The following is an 18,914-nucleotide window of genomic DNA, read 5'->3' as shown; positions in this document are numbered from 1 at the left end:
AGGTCAATATGGAAACATCACATAACCCGAGCAGCAAACGATCCTTCTTTTCTTGAAATTGAAAATGCAGTTATCCGGCCGCTGAGAAACGATTTTCTGCAAGCACGTTTTCCCTTTTCAGACCTTTTGACAAATGTAATGGGACAGCGTTCAACAACCTGACCTGACAAATAACCCCAGTTCCACTGTTTTCAGAGAGCTGGTTGCCTCTCCGCCGCCGACAGCCTTTAGCTGGGGACAGCTGATGCTAAATCATCTCCCAAAAATTAATAGAGCATTTCTCTGTCAACTTGCTTAACAGCTGTTTGCATTTGGTCTGGATATCGTAGTGGTTCTCTTCCACGGGCTCCTCATTCATTTTTATAACCAGCTTGTTTTATTAGCTCTGTCTGCTTGAGGGAGGCAGTGCTTGGATGCTAATTGGCGCGCCGCGTGACGGTGTCCCCGCTGAGCGTCACGGTGCGAGGGGAAGATTGTATGAGGGTATCTCCGACTCCTTTCTCAAATCAGATTATCCTATATTAAACTTAATATAGTGCAAGCGATAGCCGGTCTTGTATTGCGCTCACCCGTTGCTCGGCTTATGCCAGATTTATGGTGGCGTTGTGATGGCTAGAGGGTGTGCCGAGATGCAAGAGGAAGTGACATGTTGTCACAGGTGCACAGATGCAGAAAAGATAATTGCACAGCGGGTTCGACTATGAGAGACAGACGTGTCAACATCGCTGCCATAACACCCGATCGCGAGCCAGGTTCGTCATTTTACAGATGATAGATCGCCGCCAAACCCGCGGCGAGGAACGGGTCACAAATCGGCTCGGATGGACAGGCTTCCAAAAAAAAAAAGGCACCTTCGTGACTGACAGCGAAGGGCCTTGTGTTTCTCGCTCTCGAATCCTCAGCTGTGCTCGCTGCGGGGCACGTCACAGATGACTCACTTTATCAGTTCCAACCTCTCGATGTTTGACAGTCGCTCATTCCACGACGTGGTGCGAGATGCCGGCAGGAGGGCTTCACTCGCTCGGTTTCTGCACCCACTGACATTAGATACTGTTAGATACGTGCACACTTTATAAGGTGGAGTAAAGATGCAAATGGGGTTTTTTAGTTGCATTTTGTGTGCTATTTTTATATACTGTATCCTAACTAGGCACAGCACACGTTTGTGTTGAAAAGCATATGCTGAAACTGCTCCACAGCTTTACAAATCACAGGCGAACAGAAGATATTTGGAGCAATCTTAGGAAGAAACATCATGGCTTGTTTGGAGGACACGGGGTGTGTGTGGTGATGTTTTTGTCATTAGTAGTGGTTGTCACCAGTGATGTTCATTTTGACTGCTTAAATACTCAAAATCAATCAGCTGAGGGTAGAACGATAGAGTTTTCCCTGCGCTATTTTTAAATTGCCTGTCAATGTACATATGCATCAGAACAACGTTTGTTTTACCATTGCATCACATCTTGCCATTTTTATAAGCATCTTGTGCTTTCAATGTTGCATTTTTAAGACAGCATGTCAAGTGGAAATAGAGCTCAGGCGTCTGAGACATGTTTATGGCTGTCTAGTGTTTTGTTTTTACCGAAGAATGTGTGGAGCGATTCTAACCAACTGGGCCAACAAATTAAAAATAAAGGGTTTGTGACCTTTCGAAATGTATTAATGATCAATTATTGCTCTAGTATATATGCCCATTTTTAGTTGTGAGAATGAATATAATTACTCAAGGCGGTGAGTTATTGACTCATGTGACAGAACTAAATCTTATCTGATTCACAAATGTTTTTAATGGATAACTTGTACACTTTTTATAGCATTTTTCCCCTCCAATATTCCCAAAATGTTTTAATTTATAATAAAAACATCCCCTTATTATTATTATTAGTAGTAGTAGTATATTGTTAATAATCATAAAAATATTTATAATTGTTGTTATTTTGTTATTTTATTAATAATGTTATTTTTTTATTTTTTTATTATTATTATTATTGTGGTAATAATATACTACTAACATTATTAATACTATTCATAATGATATTATTTACAATAATAATAATAATATTTACTATAATAATAATAAGTATTATTGTTATTTATTATTATTATATGAATGTACTACTACTAATATTATTTTATATTCATAATGTTCATATTCATAATTTGTTTTATATTGATATTATTATATAATACTTAAAATAACAATAATCAACAAAAATGTATCCAAGTAATAACTGTTGACTGTATAAATGACCAGTATATCTGCTATTGCACAACTGCTTTGAATGAATCTCATCCAATTTAGACAAAATATATAGTTTTTAGGAAGTTTATGTAATGGTGTTTTATCAAATTGTTTTGTGCAGATGAAAACTATGGCTGGCACTCTATCAGTTCATACTTATTCATTCATATCAGCTTGATGAATATCAAATAGCTTGGCATTCTGACTGCAAGGAAACGGCATGAAGTCAATGACTGAACTTGACTTGGGACTTGAGGTTTGTTTTATGTCACAGTCTCACAGATCATATGTGGACCCACACAGGGACTACAACACGAAATTCAAGCCATCTGTTATCCAACTGAGCGACGCTCTGCCTTTTTATTGCCTATTTTATGGCAAAACTGGGGCGTCGAGTTGCGATCAGTTTTGATTAAACATCCAAATTGTCTGAGATTCGCAAATCCGCCGGGTAGCTTTTTACGGCGTCGATTGGCATCCGGTCTGCCGCACCACTAAATCACACGGCCCAAAGCGACCCAGACGGCACTGGACGCATTGAATTTGCTGCCATTTTAAGTAACAATATCCCCTGAATGTCACTTCCTCAGGGCCTGCGGGAGGAGGGGCGAGGAGGAGAAGAGTGGCGAGACGGAGAAAAGCCAAAGAGCGATAGGAAGAGAAAAAAAAACGTGCTCTCCTCGACTCCCAAACGCCTCACCTTCAAAATGTTCCTGGCTATTTTTCCCCGACACACACATGCACACGTCTGGCCTTTCTCAGGCGAACTCCCCTCGAACCCAGCGTGCCCGTGTTCCTGTCATACGTCGTGTGACGGTTCGACAGCATGCAGGCATGACACGCCAGACCACCAGAGCCCTACGGCACATTAGAAAATCAATCCCTCCCGTGTCGGCGTGCTTCCAAAGGGCCCGTACAGAGCGGACCGCTGCCGGCCTGCTGAGTTCAGGCTTTTAAATGTCATTGGTTGATCTTGGAAACATGCACAGAGATGCACGCACCCATCAGCGCTTCTTTCACTGAACGGAGAGGATATCTTCGCTGCTTCATTTAAGTGACTAATTACCCATCAGTTCAGGGCGCAGCCGCGCAGCGAGAAACCCTGTGTGTTTTTGTCGAAGAGAAAACAGCAGATTTTTAGAAATGCAAATATTTGTTTTGAGTGAAATGATTCCTTTTAGCAGATTGCTCTGAGATGGTTATGTGAAGATCTGTGTCTTCTAACTATAGCCGTTTCTGTCGTGTTTAGATATTCCGGGTGACGTCTCGGTCTCGGGTAATGTCAGTTCAGCTATGCTCTGTTTACCTGACTTCTGAAACCTTGGAGTTCAGCGCAGACATTAAAATGCTTTTAACGCTGAGGGGGGGGAAAAAAACGGCAGACGCTCCTTTCGTAAAATGACAAGCAAACAATATCGCCTAGCAACAGAGGCTGCGCTGAGCCACCGTCATGTTTGGAGCCAGAGATTCAAGCGAGACATTTATAGCTGGAGGCCAGTTTGTCTGAGATGATAGGTTACTGTTCTTTATCATTTTGTAAAAGGTTTGGGTCATGTTATGAGAAACATTTCAGAAAATAAAAGCTAGATACTATTGCTCCTACTCAAATAGCTGTGCAAAAAAGTATTTTAAAGGAGAAATATTATACTCTTTGTAGCAATTTATTATTTACAGTATTCAAAGAAATATGTATTTATTTGTTTTTTATTTATTTACAAATTATGATTATTATTGTAACTTAGAATTGCATCACAATTTCCAGCCTCCAACTTTATTATTTCTAATATTCACAAAAAATATATATTTATTTATTTTATTTAGAATTATAGTAGGTTTAATTATTTTTTAATTTAGGATTGCATGACCATTTTACTGCTTCCAACTTGATTATTTCTAATATTCACCAAAAAAAAAAAAAATATATATATATATATATATATTAATTTATTTATTATTTTTGTTGGTTGGACGGATTTAAATTATTAGTACTTTTTTATTATTATTAAGTATTGTATGACCATTTTCCAGCCTCCAACTTTATTATTTCTAATATTCACAAAAAATATATATTTATTTATTTATTTAGAATTATAGTAGGTTTAATTATTTTTTAATTTAGGATTGCATGACCATTTTACTGCTTCCAACTTTATTATTTCTAATATTCACCAAAAAAAAAAATACATATATATATTTATTTATTTATTATTTTTGTTGGTTGGACGGATTTAAATTATTAGTACTTTTTTATTATTATTAAGTATTGTATGACCATTTTCCAGCCTCCAACTTTATTATTTCTAATATTCACAACAACAAAAAAATTATAATTATAGTAAGTTTAATTATTTTTTAATTTAGGATTGCATGACCATTTTCCTGCTTCCAACTTTATTATTTCTAATATTCACAAAAAAATATATATATTTTTTTAATTTATTTTATTATTTTTGTTGGTTGGTCGGATTTAAATTATTAGTACTTTTTTTATTATTATTAAGTATTGTATGACCATTTTCCAGATTTCAACTGTTTTTGCTACGATACCTTTAAAACATACATAAATGTAATGCTGAATAGGCAATGAAATTTGAATCAAATGCTAAATGTATATCATACGGTCATAAAAGACTGTATGTTAGTTGATGATGCACAGTCTGACGTGGGCTTTACCCGATAGGTAAATTGTCATATCATATTTGTGTTATTTCATTTCAAAACATAGTAAAAAACTGTTGTCCGTCATATGGCCCCTTGAAACATCTTAAGGGAGTTGTAGTGGCTTATAAGTTGCCTTTGAATCATATTGTGTTGACGTTGCTTTTTTTGCGCACAATTCTTTAGTCTGAAGTATAAAACCCTTCCAAAATGAAAGAATCCAAGTCTGATGGCTCTTTCTCTCGCCCTCTCTTTCTCTCTCCTTCTGTTTGAAGAGCCATTTTGCTCCACATAAAGCGCTCTAACAAGCAATTCAGGCCAGGTCTGTTTCTTCAGCTCCAGTCTAGCCTGTGTAATCAATCACAGTGTAACCATCTATTCCTGAAGACCTGCTGAAGCAAATGATATGCAGTAGCAGTCTCAGTACCCAGTTAACGGTCCAGAAAGGGGTTAGTCTGAGTCTGAAAGAAAAAAAGAAAATCACATTACATTACATGCAGCGTTAATGAGGTAGATTAACCTGAATGATTTTATCTTTCATTCACTTGCTTAAGTTGATTAATTGGTACAAACAAAGCGTAAAAAAAAAAAGAATTGGACTATCTAGTGTCATGTAGCAATTGCATTTGTATGTATCTCAGGAAGATCAAGATAAAATGCTTTCAGTATTAAAGACATATTACTAGTGTCCTGAAGCATGTAAAGTACATTTTATGACTATGATGAAAAGGCCTACTTGGCATACATTCTTGTGTAATCTAAAGCTTTCACAAATGATTTATGTAAACAAATGTAGTTTTTTACAGAAAAGTGGTTGAATTTTGTGACAATTTATGCAAGAGCAGTTGATCCCATTGTGTGCATTTTATAATTTCTTTTACTTATTTAGTATAAACTCTAAAAGCTTATATCTAAACAGTGTCCACTCTTATGTTATGGAGGAATCTACATCCTAACTAAAGCATTTGCTGATTTCATGCTATCATGATGTGTGGGTGTGATTATGTGTACAAGAAAGAAAAATCATTTAAAGTGTTCAGGTCGATAAAATGCCTAAATCTCTTTCCACAGACATGCTTGGAGTTGGAGCGCTATCTGCAGACAGAACCCAAACGTCTGTCTGACCTTTTCGACGAAGAACTGGATGGCCTCCTCACCCCCTCCTTCATGAAGGAAGACGGTGATGAAGACCTGTTAGACCCCCTCCTTCCCAGCCTTAACAACCCGCCTAGTCCTCCTCCTCCTCACCTCACTCCACGCAAAGAAACCATCTCCTCCACTTCCTCTCCTGTGACCTCTCCAGACATCACCTTAGGGGTCAACGCAGCCCAGCTGAACGCTGTAACCTCCCTAACACCTCCCTCATCCCCAGAACTGGGCCGTCACTTAGTCAAACCCACCCACACACTCAGTGCCTCGCCCGACGGGACTCTCACGCTCAAGCTAGTGGCCCGAAAGGTGGGCTTGAGCTCTGCCAAGCTCGTGACGGCTCACCCGGTGCCGCTTTCTCCCCAGCATGGCAGCAGTGGCGCACAGAGCGATGGGGAACAGGGTGGCACCTTCACCGTGGGAGCTGGCGAGATGGCAGAGAACAAGAAGAGGGTCCATCGCTGCCAGTTCAACGGGTGTCGGAAAGTCTACACCAAGAGTTCACATCTGAAGGCACATCAGAGGACACACACAGGTAAGCGTGTACATTTGTGTATATGATTTATTTGCAGTGATTATTCTGTTGATATTTTCCCATTTTTCAGTGACTCTTTCTACAGAAGTTGGTTGTCTTTGAACGAGTCAATGAATCATTCACTCAACTGACTCGTTCAAAAACACTGATTCATTCATGAATGATACAAGTTTCTGTATATATCGAGGGTCGGCATGCAGGCACGTGTGCCGACATTAGCACGCGGAGGGATAATCACTGTCACGTGACAATAGCTAAAAAGGTGTGTATATAAATGTTTCCGAACTTACATATGGACGTACATTTTGAGGTAATATTTCCTCAGTCACAGCCTGTTTTATTAAGTTAGGTGCTATAAATACTATAAGTGTGATATTTTAATTATTTTGATGATTTTAATTATTGTGATATTTTAATCCAACAATCCATTCACCTGACCTGAGGTGCGCGCGTCTGTGATTAAACCTCCCTTGTTTCCGACCACTTGTGTATATGAAAGAGTCATTGAATCATTCATTCAACCGATTTGTTCAGAAACACTGTATTTATGAGTGAGTCATTGAATCATTCGTTAAACCGATTTGTTCAGAAACACTGTATTTATGAGTGAGTCATTGAATCATTCATTTTAACCGATTTGTTCAGAAACACTGTATTTATGAGTGAGTCATTGAATCATTCATTCAACCGATTTGTTCAGAAACACTATATTTATGAGTGAATCATTGAATCATTCGTTAAACCGATTTGTTCAGAAACACTGTATTTGTGAGTGAATCATTGAATCATTCATTAAACCGATTTGTTGAGAAACACTGTATTTATGAGTGAGTCATTGAATCATTCATTCAACCGATTTGTTCAGAAACACTGTATTTATGAGTGAGTCATTGAATCATTCATTAAACCGATTTGTTCAGAAACACTATATTTATGAGTGAGTCATTGAATCATTCGTTAAACCGATTTGTTCAGAAACACTGTATTTGTGAGTGAATCATTGAATCATTCATTAAACCGATTTGTTGAGAAACACTGTATGAGTGAGTCATTGAATCATTCATTCAACCGATTTGTTCAGAAACACTGTATTTATGATTGTCATTGAATCATTCATTCAACCGATTTGTTCAGAAACACTGTATTTGAGTGAGTCATTGAATCATTCATTAAACCGATTTGTTCAGAAACACTATTTATTAGTGAGTCATTGAATCATTCATTAAACCGATTTGTTCAGAAACACTGTATTTATGAGTGAGTCATTAAATCATTCATTAAACCGATTTGTTCAGAAACACTGTATTTATGAGTGAGTCATTAAATCATTCATTAAACCGATTTGTTCAGAAACACTGTATTTATGAGTGAGTCATTGAATCATTCATTCAACCGATTTGTTCAGAAACAGTGTATTTATGAGTGAGTCATTGGAATCATCATTGTTTGAACTGATTTGTTTTGAAACACCGATTCATTCAGGGACAATACAAGTGACTGTATTTAAGATTCATTAAATCATTAATTAATAGTATATTTCTATAGTATTTTCAACTACAGAGTCCTTCAAATAATAAAAGGAATTTATATTATAATTATGGTTATGTTAAGGAGGTAGACTTAAGGGAGGGACCCAAGACACATCATACCATAGCAACCACATAGCAACACCCTGGCATCATGGCAGTGTCATGGCATCATTTGTTTGGTTAATCTAAACAAGTGTTATGTTTATTTACAGTTTTAAATAAACACTTAGCCTGCTCTTACAGCAGTGGCATGCTACATATTTAGAAATATTCAGTCAGTCCCACCACATTTATCATTAATTTTCATATTTTGCGCAATCAATCTTGTTTTACACAATAAGCGACAAGCTGATGTAATTAATGGTGCTTCGTCGTCGCCATGGCAGCGTGCCTGTCCAGCCCCCTCGGCTGCAAATATTTTCTCAAGGTTGCGACAGTACTTCCTCAGCAGATTCGAATGGTGCAGGAAACGGCCATAATTCTCTGTCTCTTCGATCTCAATCCAAAAGCACTCAGACTGCTGTCCCAAAGCTGTCCGCAGAGTGAATAACTGCCTCATGATGGATGGACCGGGTGGAATGAGACGTACTCGCCTGTATATTTCCCTACGTCTGCTGCGCGCCTGTTAACACACCAGGGCAAATCCCTAAGTCTTGAAACCAGAACATGCCACGTGTTAATGGCTCCCTTCTGGTGTATTAGAAAGTATTTTAGACGTACACATTATGACATGAAGACTGACAGTAGAATGCACAAGAATACCAGGACGCCTTGTCGAGGACCAAAAAGGACCAAAAAAGCACCATAAAAGTATTTCATATGATGTGTGAACTTTCCAAGTTTCTGAAGTCATACAGTAGCTTTAAGCAACTATTCTCTGAAAAACTTGCCCTTCACTGTAGCTCTTAAAGGGATAGTTCAGCCAAAAATGTAAATTCTGTCATTAATTACTCACCCATAATGGCGTTCCAAACCCATAAGACTTTTGTTCATCTTCAGAATACAGATGAAGATCTTTTTGATTAAATGGTAAATGAACTGCTCAATTCATATGGATTAGTTTTACGATCTCTTGAACTTTTTGAAGCGTCAACGTGGTAGTTGCGTAGCTGTCAATGGAGGGACAGAAAGCTCTCAGATTTCATTAAAAATATCTTAATTTGTTTTCCGTAGATGAACAAAAGTCTTACAGGTTTGGAACGACATGAGTAATTAATGAATTATTTTCATTTTTGGGTAAACTATCCCTTTAAATCTAATTTGTTCATAGTCAAACTTGATGTGTCACAGCAGATTTCATGTGAATAATCAAAAAACATCACTTGCTCTTGTTTGTCTCATAACCAAAAGCAACTAAATATGCTGGAACACAAATAATATTTGAGAGCGACGGCAGAGATTTTATAAAATCTACTGATGGAAAAAGAATATATACTATATATATATATACCGTTTTCATTCCAAGCAATTTTTGTATTGCATTTGTCTAGAATAAAAAAAAAGATGCCAAATCTTTTTTTTGGCAGAGAAGTCAATGTTTAAACTGTCCTGTTAATTGCTTATCGCAACAAAGCAAATTTGAATTAGTCTTTAACTAAAATTGCATTATTCATTAGCTGTAATCTTTTTCAGCACTTTCTGCATTGCATTTGTCCAAAAAATACAATGAAGTATATGAGCTGTGTTAGAATCTGATGCCAAAACAATTTGTCAACTCCTTTGCAATTAGCGAAATCCTATTTTGGAGGCGTTATTACTTGGACAATTTCTGTGATTGAGATTTGTAGAGAAACGAAGGCGGCGTGAATTGAAATGACATTGCCCTCTGGAGCGTTTTAGAAAAGGCGTTTGGGAACTAGATAAGACCGGCTTTTCAGGGAGACACAGAGAGGTGAAGAGAGGAACGTGGCAGCACTCGTTTCCACTTTTTCTCTTCCTCTGCGTTCCATTATAACAAAGTCGGAAAAAAGTTGGAAGAGCATTGGAAATGGCTTTGTGCTTGGTGCCAAAGTGAACTCCACAGATCATAATGAGTCTTTCTGTCTCCAGTTTAACTTGGAAAATGTAATTAAGCTAGACTCCGGCACCTGTAAGGGTGCTCAGAGAGAGAGAAAAAAGTGTGTGTGAGAGAGGAAAGGTGGGGGTGACACACACACAGATGGGGGTGGGGAGTTGCCAGGCAACTGGTGTGTCTCCGAACGGGACTCTATAATTGGGAACGATTCTCGGGTCTCGGCGCTGGTTTCAGCCTCGTCCGTGAACTTCCATTCCCACGAGCATGCATGCACGCGCTCACTCGCACATACGCACCTATATCCTCTTCTACATACATGTATCATGTAACACTCGGGTTGCCAGGCAACTGCTTCCTCCCCTGCCAGTATGAGCCGTAATTGGCTGGTGGCACAGAGGGACAGACGATGCCAGATCGAGCCGGCTCCACTGCTGCCTCCTACGTTACGCTCCTGACCGGTTGCTAGGCGACAAACTCCAGCATCCATGCCTCCCTGACTTCTAATTGGCTGGTGTTGCGGTCGTAGCGAGCGCAGGTCTAAACCTGTCCTGCTTAATGTGGCTAGCTCGTGAATGTGTGTGAAAGGGTTTTCAATTTAGTGCTCAAATTCCGATCTAAATATAACTTGTTGTTTTTACAGCTCAGAATGAAAGTGTGACCGTCATGGAAGGTTCTCAATGCAATAAAAACAAGTCGAAATGGCATTCAGAGCCTATTTTACTTGCATAGTGGGATCTATTTCAGAGTAAAACAGTTTGTTAAATGAAAATTTAAGTCAATGAATGGAGTGGTGGAAAAAATATATTCATCCATGTGAAAATTGGACAGTCAATACCAGAATTATAGCCAATTCTCTCAAATGATCAGGAAGAGTTATTTGCTTGCATTCATAAGGGCAGTTGCTTGCAAAGAAAATTGTGACTGACTGGATTTGAAAATAAATAAATACATAAGCTTTTAAAATGTATATGTGTGTGTGTGTATATATATATATATATATATATTTTTTTTTTTTTTTTTTTTATATATATATATATATTTTTTTTTTTTTATTATTATTATTATTTTTTTTTTTTTTTTTTTTTTTTATTATGTATTTATTTATTTGGGCCGGACGAGTATTTTTTATATTTAGTAATGGAAGCTATATATATATATATATATATATATATATATATATATATATATATATATATATATATACAGCTTCCATTACTAAATATAAAAAATATTATTTTGTAATTTTAATAATAAAAAACACATGTGCACAAACCAAATAAAAAAACTTTTAAAATAAACAAATAGGCTTTTATAATATATAAATAAATGGGCTTTTAAAAAATCAAGTAATGTATTTAAAATGAATAAATAATTTGTAAATACATATTAATTAAAAGATGTTTGCTATTTTATTTCATTTCAGTTTTCTATTAAGATAGTAAGTAGAATCAATTTAGATTTAATGTTTTAGTTAATGCTGATTTAATGTCTAGTTCAATTAATGAGCTCTACTTGCATGAACATCTGACTTATTTCCTTGTCAAGCCATTGATATGAATCCACAGTCTTGTTTCAGAAGATTTGTGGATATGGCAAACAGTGGAGACAGGGCCAGCTGGTTGACAGTAAATATGAGGTTCCTCCCCATTACCCATCATTACTACTCCAATTAACACCTCTCCCAGAGATCCAAATAAACTCTGCCTGCCCCCCATTTCATACGTTACGTTCAGCAGCGCTAATGAACAAGCTTCGAGACACCATACGAACCGCAGCACTCCTGCAAGGCGGCTTCCATCCACAACGAAAAACATACAACTTCAAAAATGGGAACGCAGTCTCTCACATCTGTTAAACGCAGCAAAGATCCCATTGGAAACTCATCGAGTGCGAGTTCATTTGCCCCGACAGCTGTGCGCCCTAATGACGATCATGTATTTCATAAACTCCAATTGTGTCAACACTCTTTCGATAGGCTAATCAACTTAAAACAAATGAATTAGACGGCTGGCTGGACCGAGTCGTTGAATTCAAGGCCCCTTGAGGAAGAAAGTGCGTTTTTAATCCGGTGTGTGTGCATCTGTTTGTGTGTCCGTACCAGGGGAGAAGCCGTACAAGTGCTCATGGGAAGGCTGTGAATGGCGGTTCGCGAGAAGCGACGAGTTGACGAGGCACTACCGCAAACACACTGGCGCCAAGCCTTTCAAGTGCAATCACTGCGACAGGTGAGACATACTAGCTACGTGTCACGTTGTTAGGTGACATGTCAAGCAGTAATACACTTCATATTATTTTTATCATTTCTATTTTGAACCTTTTTCATTCTTGTATTATTTTCATTTCTGCAATTTAATTAATACTATCTAAAATGTACACTGTAAGACAATTTAATGGTAACCAGCACCTAAAATATAGTTTACCTACATATATATATATATAAATGCAAATTATTGAATGAAATAAAAAAATACTATTTTGTAATTGTAATAATAAAAACACATTAAGAATTATATATTGATTAAAAAAACTATTTTTAATTTTAATGAAATGCATAAATTATAAAATACTATTTTGTCATTTTAACAATAAAAAGAATTAGCCTCATTTAATTCTTCCTAAGCCTCATTTAGTTCTAGCACCTTGTAGGAGTTTTGGGAATCCTTGGTCAGCTTTTTTTGTACATCTAACACAGGTGTCCTGGGTATACAAATGTGATGAATAGTCTGAAATATTTTCATTTTCAAATATCTATCTAGAGATGCTCCACCTGTCACCTTTGCTGGTAGATGCAGCTTTATGATTAAAAACATCTGCTATTCAGACAATGGTTTCTCTATGTTCACCAGATCTCAGAAATAAGCTTTCAAATTGAACATAGTGAGTGACAAATAGAGTTTCCCAACTACATTTACTCACAGAAGCTACTTTAAAACTTGTACTGTAACTGCCAAGCTACAAGCTAAACACTCTCCTAAAATGTTTTCTATCTTTATTTATTATGTAGCATTGGGAAGTCCATTTCATAATATTAAAGGCAGGGTAGGAGATTTGTTCCAGAAACGTTCTTGTTATACTGTTTGAAAGTCTCTTCACACCCTGATAGCAATCCCAAAGTTAAGTGGTCTAAATGTATTTACATGTGTATTGTCTGTGGAAGGCGTAGGGCCATAAAATGTTCATCCAATCATAGCATTCGGTCCGAATGCAATGATGCAATATTTTACCTGCCTTTTAACATATGTACTTCCATACCTCCACGAACCTGCTCGCACAGACATCACACGTCATCAGTGCGTTTCATGCAGAGTTAGACAGACGTCAGTCACAGAGCACCGCAAACGAAACCGTTTAACAGTTCCTCCTGATCCAAAACAACCACCTTATGCTGCGTTCACGCCATAACTACTGTAATTTGGAAGAGATAAAAACCCGTGTCGTTATACACTGAGCTGTTCGGTAGTATGGTCAGTGCTCTTTAAGTTGTTTATGTTCATTATTATTGTAATGTTATGTGCTTTGAGACATGAGGTAGTTTAACGCCATGTGTTTTGAAGGAGACGTGGCTTTGGAAACGAAATGGAGGGAGGGTGGGATCTTATGCTTTCAAAGCTAGCTTGCTAATGCTAGCCTTCCTGAAAATTGCCTACCCTAACTTTAAACCGGTTTATTTTAATGGTCAAGTAAACAAACTGGTTTAAACAAAGTCACAGATTCATTTTATACGCAGCGTGGCTATCTATCTATCTATCTATCTATCTATCTATCTATCTATCTATCTATCTATCTATCTATCTATCTATCTATCTATCTATCTATCTATCTATGTATCTATCTATCTATCTATCTATCTATCTATGTATCTATGTATCTATGTATCTATCTATCTATGTATCTATGTATCTATCTATCTATGTATCTATCTATCTATGTATCTATCTATCTATGTATCTATGTATCTATCTATCTATGTATCTATCTATCTATCTATGTATCTATCTATCTATCTATGTATCTATGTATCTATCTATCTATCTATGTATCTATGTATCTATCTATCTATCTATGTATCTATCTATCTATGTATCTATCTATCTATGTATCTATCTATCTATGTATCTATCTATCTATGTATCTATGTATCTATCTATCTATGTATCTATCTATCTATGTATCTATCTATCTATCTATGTATCTATCTATCTATCTATCTATGTATCTATCTATCTATCTATGTATCTATCTATCTATCTATGTATCTATCTATCTATCTATGTATCTATCTATCTATCTATCTATGTATCTATCTATCTATCTATCTATGTATCTATCTATGTATCTATCTATCTATCTATGTATCTATCTATCTATCTATGTATCTATCTATCTATCTATGTATCTATCTATCTATGTATCTATCTATCTATGTATCTATCTATGTATGTATCTATCTATGTATTTTCTCCTGACTCCTCTAAAAAGTAATTTGTTGCTACAAATAAAATGTAGTTAAAGAGGCAATAAATAAATGTGATAGATAGATAGATAGATAGATAGATAGATAGATAGATAGATAGATAGATAGATAGATAGATAGATAGATAGATAGATAGATAGATAGATAGATAGATAGATAGATAGATAGCCACGCTGCGTATAAAATGAATCTGTGACTTTGTTTGAACCAGTTTGTTTACTTGAGCATTAAAATAAACCGGTTTTCGGTTTATTTTAATAAAAAATAAAAATGAAAAATAAAAAAAAATTAATAAAAAAAACAATTATTTATTGCCTTATTTATAGGCAATAAATAAATGTGAAAGATATATTGATTATTATATTATCAGTATTATAAAATATATATTTTATATATATATATATATATATATATATATATATATATTATTAAGTGTATATAAAATTAAATTAAAAAAAAAACTTAAGTCGAAAATGTAGTCATGAACAGCAATATTTCAATATTTTGCTACAAAAACGATTCGGGATATTTCACACAAAAGCTCCAATCCATGCAAATGCATGCTGGTACACTATAAATGTTCCAACATACTTTACATGGAAGGACATTTAGTTCATAAAACATCAAGTGTGCATTTCCATTTGAGTACAAAGCTAAGTACGTAGTTCTGTGCTTTCTTTCAGAACATTTTCAATTTGGGCGCAGTGCCTGCGAGACATTTGCCTCCTGGTATTGACCAAGAGCTTCCACCTCTGAAGTGAATCTTAACTCGTCTTCGCTTTGATGTATAAATAGGTTCTTCATGCTTGTTAGACTTGCGTATCTCACTCTGAGCTCAGCTCCGCCCTCTCTTGTCATCCTGGCTGCTCGTACACCTTGGGGAATCCATTCTGCTGTTGTCAAGGGAGCCCCGGATTACCATTATAAAGATGGAGTTGACGGGAACAGTGGAGAGCAGCATGTGGAGGAGCTCCCCGTTTTGTCTGAACAGTAAATACAGTATAGCGAGACGCTAGACCTGTAGCCGTGGCCCTCAGGCCTCTTCTTAATCCGTCCCGACCGTGTCCGGACCCCCTGTCAGGACGGTGGGGGTGGGAGAGGGTAGAGGTACACCAGCTGGTTTGGTGCCTCCTGGCAGTGGCTTGATCTGCCATCTGTCCGACCCTGCCAAAAACACACCCATTGATTTCCCAATTCGTGTTCCTCCCCTTGCTCGTTCCAGGACAGGTGAGACTTAGCATGAAAGCATATGTCTTAGGGATGGGTCAAGATGCTCCAACAATCAGCTAGTCAAGTTTATCTAGATTCACCTTTGCATATAGCAATTACCTAACAACACTGAAATCAACTTAGCAACATCCTAGAAACAACCCCACACACCCTGGCCACTTATTACTGGACAGCCAAGTTTGGTAGAGCTGATCAGTGGCATGATGGGTCATTTAATTTGAATATCCCCAACTGAGCAAGCCAAAGGCAACAGTGGCAAGGAACCGAAAAACTCCATCAAGTGACCCGATGGTGTCCTAAAACTCCATCAGATGACCCAATGGAGAAAAAAAAAACCTTGGGAGAACCCAGGCTCAGTCGGGGCCAGTTCTCCTCTGGCGTTTATGAAGTAGAGGCCGAATTTACAGTAACTGTAAGATAAAAAAATTATATGAATGCCTGGCTAAATAGATGCGTCTTTAGTCTAGTTTTAAACTGGGAGAACGAATCGAATGAATAACTGTAACATCTGATTAAGTAAAATCTACTTAACTAAGTTAAGTAAAATTAACAAAGAAAATAAGTAACTGTAACTTGGTCAGTTGAAGTTACTTTGCAATAAAAAATGTTTTAAGTACATTTTACGCAAACAATATAACACTGAATTAAGCCATGCTGTTAAAGTGCATGCTTAGAACATCTAAGTAAATGATTTAGTAGATATTATGTAGACAACATTTCTACATAATAGAAATAATATGGTGCCTACCCGAACACATACCCCTTTTCCACCAAAAAAGAACTGGTTCGGAACTGGTGCTGGTTCAAAGTTGGTTCGGAGTTGGTTCAACTTGCGAACCTTCTCAGAACCTGTTTGTTTTTCCACTGACTAGAGCGCCCAGCGAACGACGTCGTTACGTCACTGTGTACGTCGCCATACATTTTAGCTAGAAACGCTTGCAAGTACAACATTACTTTGGGATTATCTCTAACTCGTGAACCAAGAAGGCTTTAAAAACAATTGAAATATGTAAGTCTTTTAATCTTTTCCTTTGATATGTAATCTTTTCTGATTAGTTATGTACTCCTGTCTTGTGTATTTTTTTTCTTTCCATTTATTTGTTCTATATTGTGACTGTTTTCTCCTTTGTTTACATAACGTTTTCAATAAATAAAATTGATTAAAAAAAAACCTAGAAACGCTTGCGCCAACTTCAAGCATAACAATTACAACGGCGGACTACATCGTGTTTCTGCAAATGTTTCTCCTGGCTTTGCGATCCTATATTATGTCAGAAAATATGTTATCTAAACCCGCCCCCAGCCCCCGAGGTAAGCATGACGTGGTAAAATAACGGTTCTAGTCCAGCAAAGAGTTGGTGCCGCTTTGGAACCAATTTTCCTGGCCGAGAACCGGTTCTTTCTTTGGCTGTCGAAACACAAAGAACCAGTTCGCGCGCAGGCACCGGCTCTGAACCGGCTCTTAAAATGCATTGGTGGAAAAGGGGTAACAGAGACCTCAATTGGTACATAATACACAATAACTGTAACATCTAATGGATAATGAGTATGAATGTGTCATTTTGAGTAAAAAAAAAATGAACACAAAACAGCAAGTTACTTAACCTAACAACAAAAGCAATGATAAAACAGTGTAAATACAGCTGGAAAACAATGAAACACCAGTATCATAAAGTTGAGTAGGTTTTACTTAATTTTATAACGTTGATGTTTCATTTCTACAAGCTTAAATTTAGTACTAATTAAACTAGTTTTTTTTTTTTATTCTTGCCTGAACTAACCTATTCAGATAGAAATTACTTTGTTCTTTCTATAGTATTTACTTCACCACAGAATCATTTTTATCAGTTGAAAAATGTACATGTCTAGTTATTATTATTTATACATTTGGCATACTTATAGGCATACTTATTTATACAGTGTTATAAATAAATTGCAAATTATTCACAAGAATATTGAGGTAAAATATTTTAATACATTTAGTATTGGAACAACCTCATTTGGAACATATTTCAACAGTAAAAATTAATAAAGTAATTAAAGACACAATTTAAAAAGTTAAAAGCTATAATAAACATAATAAAAACTTCTTTAAAAACTATACTAGGGGACAAAAAACGTTCTTGCTTTTCTCACCCATCTGTTTTATATGTGCCAGCAGATAATATTGAGACGGCGCCAATACAATCAAACCCACATTGTGTTTCAGGCCAAATGGAATATTGATAGAAGATCAGATTTCAGGTCACACAGGTTTCTTAATATTTTTTTCTTTTTCTTTGTATTTCTCCTTTAGGTGTTTCTCTCGATCCGATCACTTGGCACTGCACATGAAGAGGCACATCTGAGGAGGAGGAGGAAGAGGCGGAGGTGGCAAAATGGCGAGGTGAAGGAAAAGACAGAGAGAAGGTAGAGGGAGAGAAAGAGAGGGGTTATGGGCAGGAGCCAGATACCACTCAAGCCGTTCGCTCATCCCACCAGACAGAGGCCCCCCCGTGAGGGACCGATAGAGGGGCCACAATCGATCGATTAGACCAGCTCTTGAGTTTTGCTCGGCGAGATGCGATTCACTTCTGAAAGTCAGAGATCTACTGATCTGAGCAGTTGGTACGACAGCTTATGTCACTCAAAGACAATGTGCTTTAGTAGGTATTTGCGAAATAATCGAAACATCAATGACTCGATTTAGTTACGTTCCTTCGTCTCCGAGATCCATTTAATGTTTTAGTCAATGTTACTTAAAAGTATGTCTTACGCATATTGTCACAAACGGACAAAAGCTACCATTGCACCTGATTTGATTTACTGCACCGTGCGGGACGTGTCCTGAATGCATCTCCTGGAGAACCTTTGGAGGATATCATCATAGTGATAGGACGTCAATCCAAAGAGATGGATTTTTTTTTCTCCCATTTTGAGCAAGGATTATCTTTCTGCTTTGATCCCGCCAAGCCACAGCCAAGATCTAAAGTGGAACGTCCATCCGAAGAAATCTGGATTTCAAAGGTGAGAGGCGACCAAGTGGAATCAGCCATCGCTCAAATGTGAATCTGACTGGGGGCAGTGGAGGAAACTCTTACCTT

General features: G+C 37.0%; 1 protein-coding gene across 1 annotated transcript in view; it reads left to right on the top strand.

The window, feature by feature from the left end:
* Positions 1-18,464, top strand: part of klf7a (Kruppel like factor 7a) — a 41,250-nt gene extending 22,786 nt beyond the window's left edge. Inside the window, exons 2-4 of the mRNA XM_056258699.1 lie at positions 5,972-6,584; positions 12,229-12,352; positions 18,128-18,464. Coding sequence (XP_056114674.1) covers positions 5,972-6,584; positions 12,229-12,352; positions 18,128-18,179 — 789 coding nt within the window. The 3' untranslated portion in view covers positions 18,180-18,464. The remainder of the gene's footprint in view (positions 1-5,971; positions 6,585-12,228; positions 12,353-18,127) is intronic.
* Positions 18,465-18,914: the final 450 nt, after the last annotated feature.

Source organism: Rhinichthys klamathensis, unplaced genomic scaffold (assembly GCF_029890125.1).
Source record: "Rhinichthys klamathensis goyatoka isolate OS25496 unplaced genomic scaffold, OSU_Roscu_1.1 h1tg000157l_1, whole genome shotgun sequence".
Taxonomy (NCBI): Eukaryota; Metazoa; Chordata; class Actinopteri; order Cypriniformes; family Leuciscidae; genus Rhinichthys; species Rhinichthys klamathensis.
Note: the sequence above shows the minus strand (reverse complement) of the source record. Positions and strands in the feature narration are given on the sequence as shown.